General features: G+C 50.8%; 1 protein-coding gene across 1 annotated transcript; it reads right to left on the reverse strand.

The window, feature by feature from the left end:
- Window positions 1-10: 10 nt before the first annotated feature.
- On the reverse strand, window positions 11-6182 carry TMEM72 (transmembrane protein 72). The gene is made up of 5 exons (XM_010174827.2): window positions 6040-6182; window positions 2030-2096; window positions 1534-1605; window positions 661-800; window positions 11-471 (listed from the first exon to the last, which is right to left on the reverse strand). The coding sequence occupies exons 1-5, from the start codon at window positions 6107-6109 to the stop codon at window positions 11-13; spliced, it is 810 nt and encodes a 269-aa protein (XP_010173129.1). The 5' UTR covers window positions 6110-6182.
- Window positions 6183-17903: the final 11721 nt, after the last annotated feature.

The raw sequence follows: 17903 nt of genomic DNA on the forward strand, positions 1-17903 counted from the left end.
TGCTGATGGCTCAAAAGAGGCCTGTGGAGCTGAGGGGAGCAAGGATGACGGGAGCATCAGGTGGGGTGAGGATGGGTGTTGTATCCGACGTGGTCTCTTCAGCCTCGCTCTCCACATCCTCCAAGCTCTCGCTGACAGAGGGGATGATCTGCACCACCTTTTCCTGGAAGTGCACTTGCTTGCGTGGGGCTGGTGGGGCTGCTGGTTGGGCAGAAGCTGCTGAAGCTGGGCTTCTGTCCTTGCTGCCCTTCAGGATGCTCTTCATGTGGCCCAGCAGCGAGCGGTGCTGCTCCCTCTGGGCCCCGTGGAAGGTGTAGGTCTGCTCAGTGTCACCAGCGATGGTTGAGGCTGCCACAGTGGCTGAAGGGTCCACGTACTGGCCTGCTTGGGGATGTGTCTCTTTGTGCCCTGGGCTCTTCCTCCTCTTGCTCAGTAAGAAGTAGGCCAGGGCGGTGAGCACCAGCATGGACCCTGGGGAGAAGGCCATGTTGGCTGAGGGTTGGGGCAAAGTGAAGAGCTCACCAAGCAGTGCTTAGTCCAGCTACCTCAGTGGTCCCCAGGATTGATCCACACCCCACACATCCCCACCCTCTCTGGCCCCCGACAGACTATGTTTCTCTTCCATCTGCACTACTCCCCACCTCAGCACAGGCTCCTCACCAGGGATGGTGACATGCCAGACCAGGACAGGATGCAGGAAGCAAGCCACTGACAGCAGTGTGTATCCCAGGAATTTCTGGAAGCTCCCTGGACGTCTAGCTCGCTTCCAGCAGGACTGTGCCAGGGAGTCGGGCTCACATCTGGGGAGAGAAACAGAGGTCCTTGTGGGATGGAGTACCAAGCACATGGCAAGAAGATTGGGACTTAACAATCACCCATCTAAAGGTTCAGATCCTCACTCTGGCTTGCCAGGAAACCAGTCTGTTGGTCAGGGACAGTAAGCAAAGCCTGAGCCTCTCCCATGGTGGGAAGAGGCCAGGGGCTATATCTGCCAGAGGTCAGCATCTCAGGCCATCTCTCCTTGGTGTGTTTGTCCACCTGGCAATGAGTCGAGTGCCTATTAGCTGGAGTAAGGCATTGCCTCTAAGCTATCAGAGCTTTTGAGTTTATGCTAAAAGACAACCAGAAGTGCTTAGAGTCTGAGAAATACATAAGGTTTTTCTACATTCTAGCTTAAACTTCTGTGCTGTCTGGGAAGGAGTTGCAGCTCACCATGGGGATCTGGCTCTCCCCTCAACCCTGGTCCACTGTAGGGCTTCTTACTGTCTGTTAAGCAGATGCTGCAAACCAAGGTTTGTCATGCTGATGCTCAGCAAATTATGGCACAAACCTGGGTTAAAACACAGGTTTAACTGGCTGTGGACATGGCCCCACTTACCTCCCCCTCTGCCTGAGTGCACTTGCAGTGGCAGCAGGGGCAGGACCTTTGGTTTGGCACTTGCAGCTCAGCTAGGTCTGGTGTTGCCTGTAAGGGGCAAATTGCCTGAGGGAGGTCCCACCAAGGCCAGAGAAGACTGGACAGGGTCTACTCACGTGAAGCACATCTCCAGGAACAAACTGATAAAGAAGAAGCCTTCACAGACAGTAACTGCAACCCCTGAAAAACTGAAAGGTGGAGCTGTCAGGGGGGCAGGGCTGGGCTTGAGTATGCTCTGTGGGTGGCAGAAAGGGCATAGAGGGCCAGGATTTACTATCCAGTTCACAACAAAGTCTGTGTGCTGGGATCTGAACACCCCCTGCTCAGCTGGTTTGTGGAGGAGAGCTGAAAGCCCTCTGCCCCTGGGGGTCAGCTTGCAGCCAGTGTCTCCTCTGGCCTGCCTGAGTCTGCAGTAGCATGGGTGATGCAGTAGCATGACTTTTTCTAACAGAAATAGCTTACTTATATGAAACCAGAGATGGAGATCTGAATTCCCCAAATCCTCGGACACAGCTTCCTGCTGCCGTTGCAGTCTAGTTTGGTGCTACATATGATGGAAGGGTTGAATGTGTCACCCCCACTGCCTCTGATTCCAAGGGAAAAAGTACTCACAGGAGATAGAAAGCCAGGCTTTTGAACTGTCCTTGCTGCAGAGTTTCTACGCCCACGCCGATCAGCACTAGAAAAAGAAGGTAGGAAAGCTGATGACTGCAGGGTTTGTTCCTGATTTTCCGGTGCCCCACCAGCTCCCAGGATTGATGCCCTGGTTTCCCCAGGGGCTGGTGACGCTGCTCCTCTGATGTTGTGCAGCATTTTAGGACTGCCAGCACCAGTGATTCAAGCTGACACACTAATGCAGGTCAGAGCTGAATTCTGGCCTTGACATAAAGCCCAGAAACCCATCCCAGCTGCATCCCTGTCGCAGCAGCCTTGCCACTGTGTGGTCTGGGAAGAGGTGTTCTGGGGATACCAGCTGGCCTTGGACAGCTGGGGGAGGTGAGCAGTAGTGTCCTGTGTCCCTTCTAGCCCCTGCCACACAGCTCAATCACGGCTGCCACAGGAACTTCCCTCCCACTGCCACCTCCACCTCTCCCACCTCCCAGTCTGGGGACCTCTCTGCCCAGGTTCCCCCCAGTGCCTGCCAGCCTCACTTCCCTGCTCTCCCTGCTTGCCCAGACCTGCTGCACCCAACACGCAACTGCCAGGCAGCAGCAGGACAGTGGAACCGTGCCAACTACATTCACAAAAGCTTGTAGCCATGGCATCAAGATGCTTTGCTAGCCAAACAGAAAAACATGTAACGGGAGCAGGCAGATTAAAAACAGGGAATGAATGTCCTCCCAGTGCCCCAGCCAGCACAGCACACTGGGGAGTTAGTTTAAGGGAGATTAAGAGTATTAGCAAGGCTGAAATCTTCCCTGGACTGGCCATTGGGGGCCAATAGGTTCAGGGGATGGAAAATTTCCTTCAACATCCTCCAATTCTCCACAAGACTGCTTGCAAAATGGTATGAAAATGAAGTGCCTTGCACCAGCTGCAGCAAGTTGGTTGGTTTACGACCAGCCGGTCACAGTGCACAAGAGCCAGTGGCGTGGGGCAGAGCAGAGCACAGGTCTCTCGGTCAGGGCATCGCTTTTAAGCAGCCACTGCACTCCTGTCTGCACTTGATGTCTCCACATCTGATGGAGCAGTCCCTGTCCATCCACTGGTGCCCAGGAAGATCACCACTAGTCCTGTTCAATGCCTGCTGGCCAAGGCCTGAGCTACCAGTTGGCTTCATTTATGTGAGCTGTGGTTTGCCCCAGCTGGAGAAGGGTACCAGGATCCCAAACAGGGATGCAGACCAGTGTCCATCAAGCCCATGAGGTGGGTCATTGCTGAGGATCTGTGCCTGAGCTCACAGCTCTTCTGTCCAGGCTGAACAAAGCCCCTCTGTGGCCCCTGTCAGCCAGGGGAACACCTGGGGCCCATGTGCTACTCTCCTCCGTGGGGGCTGCCTCACTAGCCCTGAGCAGAGGCACAGGAAAATCAGTCTCATCAGAGGGCTGTGAAGCTGTGTGAGCTGTGTAATCCCACATGCAAAGTATTGTCCTTTGCTATCTCGTGACTGAGAACCCTTTTTTATAATCTTCCCTACAAATGGGGAGCTCATTCATTCATTCATTCATTCCCTGCGGATGAATAGAGAATTCAACAGCTCAGCTGTTAACGCTCCACTCTCTGCTCTGGATGGGGAGGTTTCCTCATTTTTTGTGCAGCTTCTGCTTTATCCACAAAGCTTTTTGAGTGAAGAATCTGCAAGAAGCAAAGGGCTGTTTCTGAGGTGTTTGTTTGGACTAGTTGCTGCCTTGATTTGGATCTTATCCAAACCATGTGGCTAAAGGCACATGATTAGGAATTAAATGGCTGAAAGCATGAGAATTAAGAAATAAGTAAGGACTCTCTTCTAGACGGAGAAATCACAAGGCCTCAAATCTCTGAACTATGGAGATGCCCCAAACACTGCAGCGAACTGTGGGGCTGTTTGATCGCTCTTCATGAGGCTCTGCCAATGGCAGGGCTGTCTGATTTCTCACGCACAAGAGACCCTGTAGCCCTACCACTGCAGACAGCCATTACACTCCAAGATCCTGGGGGAAGGGGAGGTTTATACTATGTGGGTAACCTTCTGTGTTTGCAAGCAGCTTGTGGAGCTGGCCAGGCCTTCTCAGAATCAATTAGTGAGGCTAATGCACTCTCTTCTCTCCCCTCCCCCCACTTTTTTTTCCAAACAAAGCCCATGGGATTCTCTTCTGCATGGTTTCCATTTCATGAAAAAACCTCACACACCTCATCAGGCACTAAACACTGCATCAAGCTGTTTTCTTACTCCATTGAGACACACAGAGGAATAAACCACAGGCACCTCCCATTCTTCACTGGCCTTTTGGGAAAGCCAGGTGATACTGGGAATGCATCAGATCTATGGGAAACCCCAGAGATTGGTAGTGCAGCTGTCTACACTCTGTGATGCTCAGCAGAGAGACAACTACACTGCTCATTTCAAGAACTACAGAAAGAGGTGCAGATGATGCCTAATGATGAAAAGAAAACAAGCGTGAAACAGAAAGATAATATTCCACTAAGAAACTTCCAAATTGTAAGCTACTTTCAATTTTGCTGTTCTAGCTTTAGTTTTCCCATGGCAACAAGCTCATGTTTTCTCCCAGGAGGGTCTCTATGGGTTTTCCTTGGAATTTTAAGGGAGAATATGACGAGCATGGGGTCACATGGGTCAGAGGAGAACAGGGATGGAGAAAGGAAGAGATTTGCATTTGCTGGTTAAAGCTGTGTCCCAGCTCCTATCTGTTGCAGTCTCATCATGATGTGCACTTATCTACTGGGAGTTTGTATAAACTCAGAAACTCAAATCTCTGCCCGTTATCAGTCATTTAAAGCACATTCCAGAGGACAGCGTCCAGCGTCCTAGCTGGGCTTTGTCCTTGGGGACCTGAGCTCTCTTCAGCTGACCTATGTGCTTTCTACTTTGCCCCTGACTTGAGCAAAGTGTCTCTCATGGCTGTCTGCAGTTGATAAAGGAAATGAGGAAGTAGGAAGGCCTGCTGTCACCTGCACTGCAATGTCTGAAATTCCTGGGGGTCTGGCACAGGAACCACAGGCACCACTTGAAGTCACCTCTTACCAAGAACCTCTGGTTCATACCTCCAGCATTTAGGCAAAACAGGCACTTTGATCTCTGCTTTACTGATGGGGAAACTGAGGCAGAGGGTGCTGCCTTTCCTGTCCCATAACAGCGAGTCAGCAGCAGTGCCAGAGTGAGCCCCGGAGCCCTCTGTGTTAGTTGTTTCTCCACATCCCACCTGGGGATACCGGATGTAGAGGGTTATTCACCACAGTTCAGTCCTTCTGGTGAGATTCTGTGCCTGAAACATCTGTCTCAAAACACTGGCATTTCACCTGAAACCAAGTGCTCAGATGTGTCATCCAACCCAGGGAACGCTGGTCCCAAGCAGCCCCTGACAGCAAGTGAGAGGATGCAACTAGCCAGGTGGGTGAATTTATGATGTTTGTACTGTAGCTATAACCTGAACTGCTTCCTGAGCCTGCTCCCTGACGGGTTGCTAGAGAGGCAGAGAGCACTTTGGCAGTAGCTGTGCCACCATGGCTGGGACCTCTCCATCCTGCCTGGCACAGGACAACTCACTGTGCACAGCACAAGCTGCTCCTCCTTCATTTTCGCATCACACAGAGCAGCCTGGCAGTTTTGCGCAGCCATGAGTATTTTGCTTTTCAGTCTCACTGACATCTTGCCTGTGCCCATGTCTGTTTTACAATCATATAATTTAGTTTTCTATTTGTGCTTTAGCTCGTCCTCTGCCATACTGAGTGCCAGCTCTTCCTTTCTGATGTCCCACTGTGCCTCCCACACCATTTGGAAAGAGCCTGGGCAGGCACCCATCACTCTCCCTCCCTGGGTTCCAAAGCAAAAGTGATTAAGTTTCCTTGTCCCCCATGTAGGATGGGGCAGTAGCTGCACCCAGCCAAAGGCAGGGCGACAGCTCCAGGTCCCAACACCTGCTCAATGCCTTTTAGTGCCAAAGAAAAAGAGAGCTCGCTCTTACCTGCTGCGGTGGAGATGCCCAGCAATCGGCAGGTGTACTCCAGGACACTCCAAAACACCTTGTGCCGCATGGCGAAGAGATGAAGATTGTGATGCCAACCAGGCAGAAGCTCCTCGTCAGAGCTGCCACCTCACACGTATCCCAGCAGCTCTCAGTCACAGGCAGAGCCTCCCGCGCCCAGGACCCAGTGACCTTCCTGAAGGAAAGGGCAGTAAGTGCAGGACGAGCCACCTCCACCACGACCTCCCAGGGGAGGGTGGTCAGAGAACAAGCTGCCACCACAGGGAACCGGTCAGCACTGCTTCCCACTGCTCTGGTGGGGGCTGCGGAGATGTGGCCTTTTGCTGCTTGCTTGCCGCTTGCTCGCGTTGCTGGCCCGGTGGTGATTAATGATTGGTAAGGGGGGTGCGGCTTTGGGAGCATTTGCACCCAGGGTGCACGGCCTTTCTTGCTCCCGCAGAAGCAGCTCTGGAAGCCCAAGCTGATTAAATGCATGTGAAGTCATTAGTGCTGTGCAGCTCCTGGCAGGTTAACCATTTGTGAGGATGGCGATGTTTGCTCTTGGCGACCGAGCAGCACGATTCTGGTAAGTAGTGAGGCTCCCAGGGCAGACCAGCCCTGCTGCCTCCTGCAGCTCAGCCCCCTGCCATGGCTGCTGCTCCTTGTGCAGGTTTTGCCAGGCTCTGACCAGTAAGGCTGATGTACAACCACAGGAACAAGGAGATCAGATCTATTCCCAAGGGTCCTACACACCCAGGCCAACCATAGCAAAGGAGATGTGTATCCCTCTTCTTGGGAACCTTGGTGAAATGTATTTCTGTGTCATAGCCACCAGAGCCATTTGAATGGCACCAGGGTCGCACAAGTGGAGTAGGGTGCATAGGCACTCTGACTTCTTTGTATTGCTACTGCTATTGTAGGCAGCTTGGGGGTCCTTGGCTTGTCTCAGCAGGACACACCACCTGTGGAGATGGGCAGCCCTAGGCATGTCTGAAGCCCAGGAAAGGACAGCGCTGGCCTGCTCTGTATTCCAGCCCCACATGCCTCTGTGCATGAACACAGTGTGTTTTATGGGGGGTAACTGATTCAACCCCCACCTGCTGCTGTCCAAGGAAGAGGCAGTGTCAGCAGCAGCCTCTGGCCATTGCCTTCCCAGCAGGAGGGGTGTGTGAGCAACAGCCCAGTCCCGAGGGGCAGCACGGACGTCTGGTGCCTGCGGGGCCACGAGTTCACAGGTCAGTGAGCTCACCTCGTGCTGCGGCCAGTGTCGGGCGAGTCAGTGCAGCCCCTGCCCCTCGTTGTGCTTGCTCTGAAGGTGGCTGCGGTGTGGCAAGGGGCTGGGCTCACGCACAGACAGCCCCGCGGGGAGGTGGCAACCCGCCAAGCCTGTCTCCCGTGATCCTTTCTCACCTGCCCGAGACCACAAAGGTGAACATGGCCAGTATTTGTTATACTGACGTGTCCCGGGGGTAGAGTCGACTTGGTCCAAGGGCAGAGCAACAGCTTTTCTTCCACAGGATCTTGGTCTGTATTTCAGACTGGGATTTTCCCAGGACAGGAAATGCCTCAGGTCATAAAATGGGTCCCTCATTCCTGTAAGTAACTACAGATAAACTGGTTTTCTGAACACCTACAAGGTGGTGGTTGGCAGGGATTGTGCACCAGGCAATGCTGACAAGGTTTGGGGACAAAGTGCATTCGCCATGTGAAAATGGAAAAGCCCACTGGCAAAGGGCTTCCACAGCATCCTGAGGGGCAGCGATGAATGGTGCAGACCCAACATGTGTCTTTGCCTTGCAGCACTGGCACTGCCTTTGGGTGTTCCCATTTCCTCTTGTCCTCCCATACCACCACGGGTGTTTGAAGGAACTATGGGTTTTCCATAGCTGATAACTCAGCAGTGTGTCAAAACTTCCTTCTCAAGAGAGCCACAGAAGGAAACAGAGGCACGCCAGTAGGGAAGGTCACATGAAGGCTGGGGAACAGCCCAGCTGGGGCACCCTGCTGCCCTTCCTGCTGTGGCCGGGCATCACCTGGGTGATCCCTGTGCTCTCTCATGGTGCATTGCTGCAGGCTCCAGGAGCACCCTCCTCTTCCAGAAATCACCAAACTGGCTTAAGGGCCCTGAGGTTGTGCAAACAGTCTGGGTGCCTTTTTCCTTGCTGTCTTGTTTTGTTGGTTTTTTTTAACACTGATGTGTTGAATTTCAGGTGTTTCTTTACAAACATGAAAGCAAGAAAACTACTTAAAAAGCAAACAGATGAAAGGAAAACATCAGCATCTTTCGGAATCCCTTAGAGCCCTGAGCCTAGGCTTGAAGAAAAGCAGGAAACAGTACAGCAAACACCTGAGCACTGTCAGCACCCACCCATCAGCAGCACCCAGCACTTCTCAGTGCAGCAAGCTGCTGCCTCCTCCTGTGGTGGGGGTCCCCGTTGCCAACATGGGCAGTGCAGTGCACTGGGCTCAGTGAGTCTGGAGCTCTTGTTAAACTGCACTGGGTTCTCACCCAGAAACTAAATGACTTTGTCTAAGTGCCCTTGACAGCAATGTTTCCCTTTTTTGTGAGCAACAAGCCCCCAGGGTTTAAAATAAATGCAAATTTATGGGTGGTGGTGGTGGTGATGGAGCAACAGAATCTGTATGGGAAAGGCAGATTAATACGTTAACAATTTAAACCTCCCGTTTTCCTCCCATGTTCCCTTAGCTATTGACTGGCCTCCATCCCCTGAGTGGGCCTACATCAGCCTTCCTGAGGGTCCTCATTCCCCGTCTGGGGAGACCCTTAGCTTGGGATAACTTAAGGTCTTCTCCACTCACTATTCACTGGTGCACTAGTGCTCCTCTCACTCTAGAGCCCATGAGAGGAGCATGGGGTGAGCCAGACAGGTATCCTCAGATTTGCTTAGTACCAACACTCCTTTAGAAGCTCCTTCCTTTGGCTAGTGATCCTAATGAAGCAACCTCACATAAACCCAACTTTTCTTGGTAGAGGGGTCTCTTCTCATTCTGCCTCCTTTCAAGTAGGGAGATGATAGCCTCAATGAAACTGTGAGCTGTTTGAGTGTGTTTTGGTGATGCTTTTAGGAATGAGTTTTTGCAGTCAGAAGAGGACTGAGAACTTATGACCTGAGTGGGGTTTTATAGCCTGTAACCAACACTGCAAAACCTATGCACCAGCACAGCCTGTTCTGGGGCACGTAATAGCAGTGGTCCCCACTGCACATTAAGCCACTTCCCTTGCACAGAGGCTTGTCATTTGCACTTTGGCTGCCAGCCAGAATTCACATTTACAGGCTGCTTCCAGTGATATATGGTTTGATTTGAGAGGATTTTATTTCAGTGTTAGGGTTTCATGGTGATGTTAGTCCCCACCTTCATCTCTCCCTCCTCACATTTTGCTCAAGTCATTTTGCTGTGGCATGACCACCAGGGCTGGTCTTCTGTGACCCAGGCCACAGTGCAGTGTCTGTGCCAAGCGGCCGCCCTTGGAAGGCTGTGGGTGAGCAGCACACACCTTGTGCCTCACCTCTGTGAAACGATGATGCTGCAAGAGTGCTGCGGTGAGTGGAGATTCCTGTCACAGGGTGTAGGGCACTACAAGCTGCGCTCTGGCAGAAACCTATGGGAATGTGCTTGACTTACTCAGCTATTCTCACTCCCTGTCCATCGTGTAAAAGCAGCTCACAAACTGCCTTGCACAATGCTCTAGAAATTTGTTTCTGCTTTCTCTAAACCCTCAGCTTGGCAGCCTTGGTCCCCTCTCTAAATGGTAGCAGCAAATGTGGGATTTCCTTCCACCAGTGTGGAAGGAGAATCTGAGACAGGTTGATACCAACACTCTCTCTTGGCCATTGAAGGGCAGGTAGCCAGCAGGCAGCTGCCCAGAGCCTTTGCAGTGGTGCCACACGCTGCCTCACTGTGCCCTCCCTCCACCAGGTCATCTGTCACAGGGAGGAAATTGGTTTTCATGACAGCTAGCTGATGGTAGAGGGACTCAGTGAGTGGGAAGCACCAAAGAATTGCAACTGCGATTTCACAGGGTACAAACATCTCCTTGCAGTCACCAGGAGTTTCGTTCTGCTTTGTGTCATCAATGGTCCACAGCTTTCCAAACCAGTCTGAATGAGCTGAGATCATCCCGAGGTGAGCTTGGCAGACTGCCTTCCCCTCCTGGGGCAGGGACATGGTTCTAAGGAGCCTGAAGCACCTAAACAGAAGAGCTGGAGAGAAAATTGTGTCCCTCTTCCCCCCCCAACCCCTTCTTCTTTGCTGTACCCCCTAAATCATGCCCACCGGTGTCTCCAACCCTGGGGCAGCACTGCAAGCCATGCTGGGGATGCCCGGCAGGGGACAGCAGGGTCCCACCGCTGCCCGGCCATCCCGGCTGCTCCCTGCAAAGGCAGGCTGGAGCCAGCCCTCTGCAAGGCGGTGATGAAAGGGCTCCATAAAGTTTTACTGTCTGAACAAAAAGAGCATGATGGACACCACATGGGAGCTGGGGAGAGCCCGGAGCCGCAGAGAACATGAATCAATAATTGGCCTGTTTTGCTTTATGCTCTGCTATCAAACGGTGTCCAAAGTGCTGCTGAACACTCGCCTGCTCCTCTGGGAATTTCCCACCCTTCCAGGGATGGGGCCAAGGCTTAGCAAGGTACTGCCCTCATTGTCCCCCCGTGGGACAGCCAGCCCCAGAGGCTGAGCCAGCAGAGGGGGTGAGCTGGAGGGGCTGGTCAAGAGCCTTTGGACTCACAGCCTCTCCTGGAGACTTCCCATGGCTGGCACAGAGGAAGGGGCACTGCCTTATCCCTGGCAATGGACAGGGGTGAGCTCTCATCCAGGTGTCTGGCGTTAATAAAGCTCATCACACTGTGGTGCGGGATGGCATGGGCATGCTGCCACGGGAAGGAGACAGGGGTTGGTGCCTCTGTGGCAAAGGCAATCATAGGCAGAAACTGGACATGGGAACACATCTGGTGTACTCATGGGCAACACACGGACCTTTGCAGTGCCTGATACCAGGTGGATGAGGGCCAAGGGTCCAAGTAGACTATGCCTCTGACTTGCTGGTAGCTCCAGCTTTCCCCATGAAACCTTGAGGCCCCCTCCTCCTGACACCAGGCTAGCTCCTCTCGCTCAGAAGGGGACCTCCCAGCACGTCAGCATAAACTTCCATTCTATTGGGTCACCTGTTTGACGTCAACCTTAGAGGGCCTCCAAAAGTGGACTAAGACTGTCCTCCTGCAGCAGCATGTGTGAGGGGCTCCTGGCTGGCCATCTCCCAGGGCTCCGCTCTGCACCAGGAGGGCTGGGGTCAGTCCCCAACCTGCTGCCACCCTGCTCAGGCTGGATGGGCTGGGCACTGCGCACTGAGCTTGCAGGTATTTTGCACAGTGCTCAGCAGAGAGGTGTGTGAGCAGGATGTTCAGGTATGTGTGTAGGTATGAAAAACCGTGTGTGTCTTAAACCAAGATGTAATAACAAGAACTATCAAAAGCAGATTTATTTGTTATGCATCTGATCTCCAGTTCCATAGCAGGGCTTCCAGAGGTTGGTGCCCAGCTCAGAGAACCATGTGATTATGCAAGACTCTCCGTGAAAATACATTTCTAGCTCACAAAATTGCAGAGAAACTCTGCAAAAAGAGACTCAAGACCCAGAGAAAATAAAATTCCCAAGTGAAAAAACCTTTGTTTGCTACTATTAGTAGTATCACTTCTAATTGCATGATTTAAACTCATGATCTTTGGAGGATGACAGTAAAGCTAAACCAGGAATGCTGCAGTGGAATGAAGGAGAGGAGACATCAGAAGATCTGAAACTAAGTTCAAGCCTAAACCCCAAGGAAATGAATGCCTCCAGTCTTGCTGCTTCTCAGCTGCCTGTGAAGGTTTTTTTACTGACAGCAGAGCGTGAGTGGTTAGGAGGGCTGAGACAGGAGTGGGGCTGGGAGCTGAGAAGTGCTGTGGGGGTGACAAAGCCCTGACAGTGACAGGGGCACTCCCCCAAACTAACGAGGGGAAGGGGATGCCAGCCAGCAAGATGGATGAGCCGTCTGTCCAGGGAGCTACCAGGGACCTGGCTGCTCCTGCCATCAGGGATGTGCCCTGGGGCACCAAGTGGTGGGCTGGTCCGTGTCGCAGGCACGAGCCCTCTCCAGTGCGACTGTGACATGGAGTGACTGTGCAGAGGGGCAACACAGCAAAGGAGCTGGTCTCCACAAGCTGCTCAGTCCTTACCTCCACCGAGAGGACATGGGACAAACTCCCCTCAGCATAATGGGGTTGCGGTGGCACAACCAAGGCAGGGGGAGCAGAGCTCAGGGCTGGGCTTGGTGGTGGGGACATGGGCCTCGTTCTGCTTCTTGGGGAATCTCTAGTCTTCGGGAGCCTGACCTTGGCTCTCAGGTGGATGGCAGGAGATCTCGACTTCACATGTAAAGAGAGAGGGAGCTGTGTGTGTGATCTTGAGGCATGGCTCAAGAGCCTGCTGCAGGACTTGGAGAAACTTGTCATGCTGAAGCTGGCATCAGTGCCTCTCAATGGACTGCCACACTAAAAAATAGATCCATCTCCTTCTCTTACAGAGTTTGCATGTCTGGGCTGAAGTCTAAAACACTCCTAGAGAATATTGAGGTTGATGTGACAAAGCTGTCCTAGCAGGAAGGTATGTGGGTTAGTATTGTTTAAGAAGCAGCTAGAAGTGATCAGTAAGGCAGCACAGGCAGGCAGAGCAGATGGAAAAGGCTATGCTTAGGATCACTTACTGCAACATAGCTTGTGATCTGGATGGGAAGGCCATGGATTTCAGCTCCATGGGAGGATGCCATCCATGTGAGCACACATCCACTTTCTCACTGGCACTGAGAAATTCCTAACTCCACAAGAAGTCCAACGGCACTGGAGCCAAAATAGGGAGGCAAATAGGGAGGCAAATAAGGGGCATGAAAGACTCATTCCCCACCTTTAGTAATAGTGATTTTTTCTAGCAATGCGCTGTAGTAAAAGAAGTCCAGGCCCACACTACAGGTCACAAGAAAGCACAGAGTGCAGGTGGTACCAAAGTAACTACACGGGAAACGGGAACAGTGCAGAGGCAGAAAAAATTACCCGTGGGATACTCCAGAGCAGCCTCGGCCTATTTGTATGTAGCTGAAGAAGGGATGAAATGAATCATATATATTCTCTCTGACTCAGCAGTTCAGCTGCTGTTGGGATCCCTGAATAAAGATTGTAGCCAGCTCTCAAGGCCAGCCAATTCCTTCCTCAGTAGCTGCCAGTGGATATGAGCTCTGGGCTGTCACACTGGGAGGTGTTTGAACTGCTGGCCAAGCTCTAGGGCCTCATCTTCGAAATTCTCCAGCCCTCCAGCCCCTCTACAAAAACATTGCTAATATGGGTTGTCACCCTGGGAGACAGCAACTCATACCTGTAGTGCAGGAGCCTCGTACAGGGATGAGAGGGCATTCATAAGGGATTGCTTTCTGTGGAGGTGCAGCATATTACACTGTACTGTATATGCAGGCTGACTCTCATCAATGAGTCCTGACGACATTGCCAATAGGAACAGTATGTTAACAGAAAGTAAATGCTCTTAGTTTTCCTGTTGCACTGAGTCATTTTTGTTTTGAATGGGTAAGCTGAGGCAGAGTGATGCCTTGATACAGACAGTATCACACAGTATGTCAGCAGCACGGCTTACTCAGGAATGACAAATCTTGCCTGCCTGTCAATGAGTCTGCACATCCCTTGTGAAATCCGGTGGTAGCTCTCAATCAGGAAAGTCAGCTAAACTCTAGCCTAAATGAACACAATTAATTTGCAGGACACAGAATAAATACTAAAAGGTGCGCTGTGATAATAAAGTGTGAGATCCACCTCTGCGGAGCGGTTCTGTAACAACTGATAGATCACCTTCACACCACAGAAACAGGCTGATGTTTTACTTATTCCTGTACAGAGAGGAATTGCCACCACAGGAGGAAATGCAGTAGTGTAAAAGGAGCTCACAAAGGGATCAAATATTCATGTGCATGCTCTTGGTCTGGAGTATATTTCATAAGGATGGATGGAGGAGGAGAACTTTATCAGCTGGTGGGAGGAGGGAGTGCTAGTAACTCGCAGTATAAACAAGCTCCGTGCATGAGGTTCAGCCGACAGACATTTATCCATCCATCAAAACCATCTGACTTTTTGCCCTCTTTTCTGGCAAAGGGGATGGGTAACTTCTCCCCGCGTAGGAGCAAACAAGGTGTGCACAGCAGTGATTGATTCACCTGGTGATTGAGATACACATCAAAGCGCGTGCTTGCTGCATTTTGAGGTCCAGCGAGCAATTTACAGAAGGGTTTATGCAGATAAATAACCAGAGAGATTTATGTGAAGCAACACAAAACACATGTTTTTGGCTGCAGAAATGTAGAAATGCTGAAGTACTTGCAGGCTTTGTAGCAGAGGTTATTTATGAAAATGTTTCTGTTCAGTAGCGTTTATTCTGGGGCTTCATTTTACTTGGCATTGCCTCCAAAAGGCTGCAAAGCAAACAAGCACAGCAGGATCCATTACCTCTTTTACTATGTTGTCTAAAAAGGTTTCAAGTGTATTGGTTTAAAATGAGGAAGTTTGCCACATCGCCCCTAGCTGGGGCTGGGAATACGAAGAGGCTGAGAGCAAGGAGAAGCAGCAGCAAAGGAACCAGACCTCCTGGAGACTGGGCTTGGATGAGGTTAGATGAGTCCCTGGAGGGATCACAAGTACCAGCTCTCTGTCCCCCAGCCTAAGCATCAGGCATTAGATCAGAAAAGAGGAGGCTTCCTCTGCAAACCCTGAGACCCTGCCATGGGTAGTGTGATTTGGAAGGAGAGGAGGAGGCTGTTCTGCCCTCAGCTCAAAAACTGAGGTGTATACTTGAGTTTGTCCGCCACATCAGATCTCCAGGTGTGACTCTGTGGGTCTGGGCAGAAGTTTCTGGTCACGTATTATATTTTTCTGGCTTGGATATCCCCTCTGATTCTGGGTACCGCTGGCTCTGTTGTACCTCACTTTGCACTGAGGTCCAGTTCCTGAACCTGGTGTGGGCTCTCCTGTGCTGGCTGAAAAGTAGGAGCAGGCTGAGTGCCATGTTAGTGTGACAGCGAGTCAGAGCTTAAGTGTGCTCTCACTGCTGTCCCACCCTGCAAGCTCACCCTCTTACGTGGCCACATGCCCTAGACCACCTTCCTCCTGCCCCTTTGCACCCATGGGGAGGCACAGAGGACTGTATCAGAGCTGGCAGCTTGATGATGACCTCTTCAATCAGGAGAGGCTCACCATGGGGTGGGTGGAGAAGTCATCCTCTAACCTAGCAGAGGGAGTGCACCAGTGAGAGCTTGCAGTCCGCACACCCAGTCTCACCACATTACACAGAGCCCCCAGCACATCCCCTTGTCTGACAGAGGCTCAGATCCCCCACCGCCATGGGACATTGCACAGGAGATGGAGAGGCAGCTGTCTGGCAGTCTTCTCCCGAATTTCCCTTCTGACCTATTTTTCCAGCCTGAGCTATTTCTGTTTCATGAAGGAACAACAAGGGAGTCGCTCAAATAAATTATTCGCAACACACCCAGAGCTGCCTCCATATAGCATGCACCCTGGTCAACACTGATGTACACACATACCACTGATATTAAGACCAGAGAAATCCTTCCCCTTCTGGTTGCATACCACTCATCCATAAAAATTCCTCCCTACACATCCTCCTCTCCCACCAGGTGCTAGAGGCAGATCTTAGCACTTTCAGTAATGGGCATTTCCCACTCCAGGTAGAGAAAATGATCAGCTGTTTTAAGCGAAGTTGCAACTGCTCCTACATCTTAGGCTCCCTTTCTCTGGGCAGAAGTGCAGGGCATGGGATTTGCTTGGCAATCAGCCTTCCCATCCATGGGACAGACCCCCTGCCCTCATGTATGCTCACCACATGGGCCATTTTATTTACATAGCTGGGTCCACACATTTATATTTTGTATGTTTGAGAGGCCACCACAGAGTTAAGCTAAAAAAAAAAGTCTGGAAGAGGATACATGAAGATTAGGGAGGGGGGATATGGGTGAAAACTGAGGAGGCTGGAGGTAACTCCAGGGCTTGCTTAGCTGTATGGCCATAACTGCTAGTGTCTCCTGCTGTGGGCAAAAGGGCCAGAAGTTGAGGTCACCTTTGGATGTGAACTTGGGTCAGATTCAGGCCCTTCTTTAAACATTCTCAGGGAAAGTCATGCTTGAATACAACTTGGCTTTGCCCTGCCCAGAAACTGCAAAAACAACTCAGTCTCGTCCACCCAGCCTTATAGACCATAAGATGTCTATGTGTATCTCTATATAGAGACAGTCTTATACTGATTTTATCATTTTTGGTTATCATGTAAATCTGATGAGAGTCAGGCCTGAGGTTTCTAGATGTGGTCAGGTCTGTCCTCATATGAGCCCCCAGGAGATGCTGCTGTTCCCTCAGTGCAAACCCCATCTCGAAAGAGAAACCATGTGATGACAGCTGGGAGCCGATTATGCATTCCTCTTCCTCCCACACCCCTCGTGTCTGGTTTGTTTACTAGAAACGTCCTGTGGGGCAGCATTTGCTTTTCAATTAGGAATACTTATTAAAAATGAAACAATAGATAGGACCATTGCTCAATTGTTGTGGGCGTAGTGCAGCTGCTGGGTTACTCTCTCCCCTTGCCAGCACCAAGACGCCTGTTGAGGGTGGCAGGGCAAAGATCTGGTCTGCTGGTGGACAAAAGAGTTGAGTTTGAGGAATGGCTTCAGACCAGGTTCTGGTGCCAAATTGGAAGTAACTTGTCTCAGATTTGCCTTTGTCTTCTTTGCAGGAAATGTTTTTGTAAAGTTGGTCAAAACAAATATTGAAAATAGCATTTATTATTAAGAAATTATCAGTTAAGATCAGGTGGGAAGTGGATAGACTTCAGCAGAGGATCTTCTTTGAATGTAGTCCTGCTGGGCTTATGCTACAGCTCATGGTACATTTTTGAGTCAAAATTGCAGAAAAAAACCCCAGAATAAAATCTCCAAAGATGTTTGAAATTTTCTTACCTCTTTGTCCAATATTATGTTATGATTTTCTAATTATATACAGCCTTTTCCAAAAAAATGATCAGATGAATTACTTTCAGCCTGTAGATTGTTAACAAGCTCTATACTTTGACTGCCTCCTCTATGCTGCTGACGTCACGAACCAGGATTGCCTTGTTTCTGGATGGCAATTGTTTAGAAAGAAGCATTCTTATAAATTTAAAGCACAAGGTTATAGCTCGCTTTGAGGTACAAACCCTTTGACAAATTATTCCCATTAACACAAAAGCAATGTTTCAGGCACATCATTTTGCAAAGAGATCATGTGTCTGAGTGCAACATATTTGTATCTGATTGTGAACTTCACTTTACAGTGTGCACTGCTGCAGCTTGCCCAAGCACAGCTTGCCATCATGCCCTCCAGAAATGTTTTCAGCATGTTGTTATGGGATTACCCCAACACTTAAAGCTGTGATGTGGTGATACAAATAGACGTTGTCACTCATCTACTGGCTAGCACCCATGTGTTTGTTTCTTCCTCAGCATTTTTCCTGCTTCCCAGATTGCACCTGGGGGAATTATGGTAAAGGTTTTAGGAGCCAAGATTGGCTTCACCTGGGAAAAGCCAAGGAAGAGGTCACCTCTCAGGTGAAGGGTGGGCTCAGCTTGTTGTGGGGGCCTATGGGAGCACAGCAGGATACTTAAATATCAAAGGCAGCAGCTAGGTAGATTTTGCTGAGAGATGTTTGCTCCTATGAAGAAGGCAGGTCTAAGCTGTGCACAGCCACTATGGTTTGGGAAGTGG

This window comes from Antrostomus carolinensis, unplaced genomic scaffold, assembly GCF_000700745.2.
Source record: "Antrostomus carolinensis isolate BGI_N321 unplaced genomic scaffold, ASM70074v2 scaffold7459, whole genome shotgun sequence".
NCBI lineage: Eukaryota > Metazoa > Chordata > Aves > Caprimulgiformes > Caprimulgidae > Antrostomus > Antrostomus carolinensis.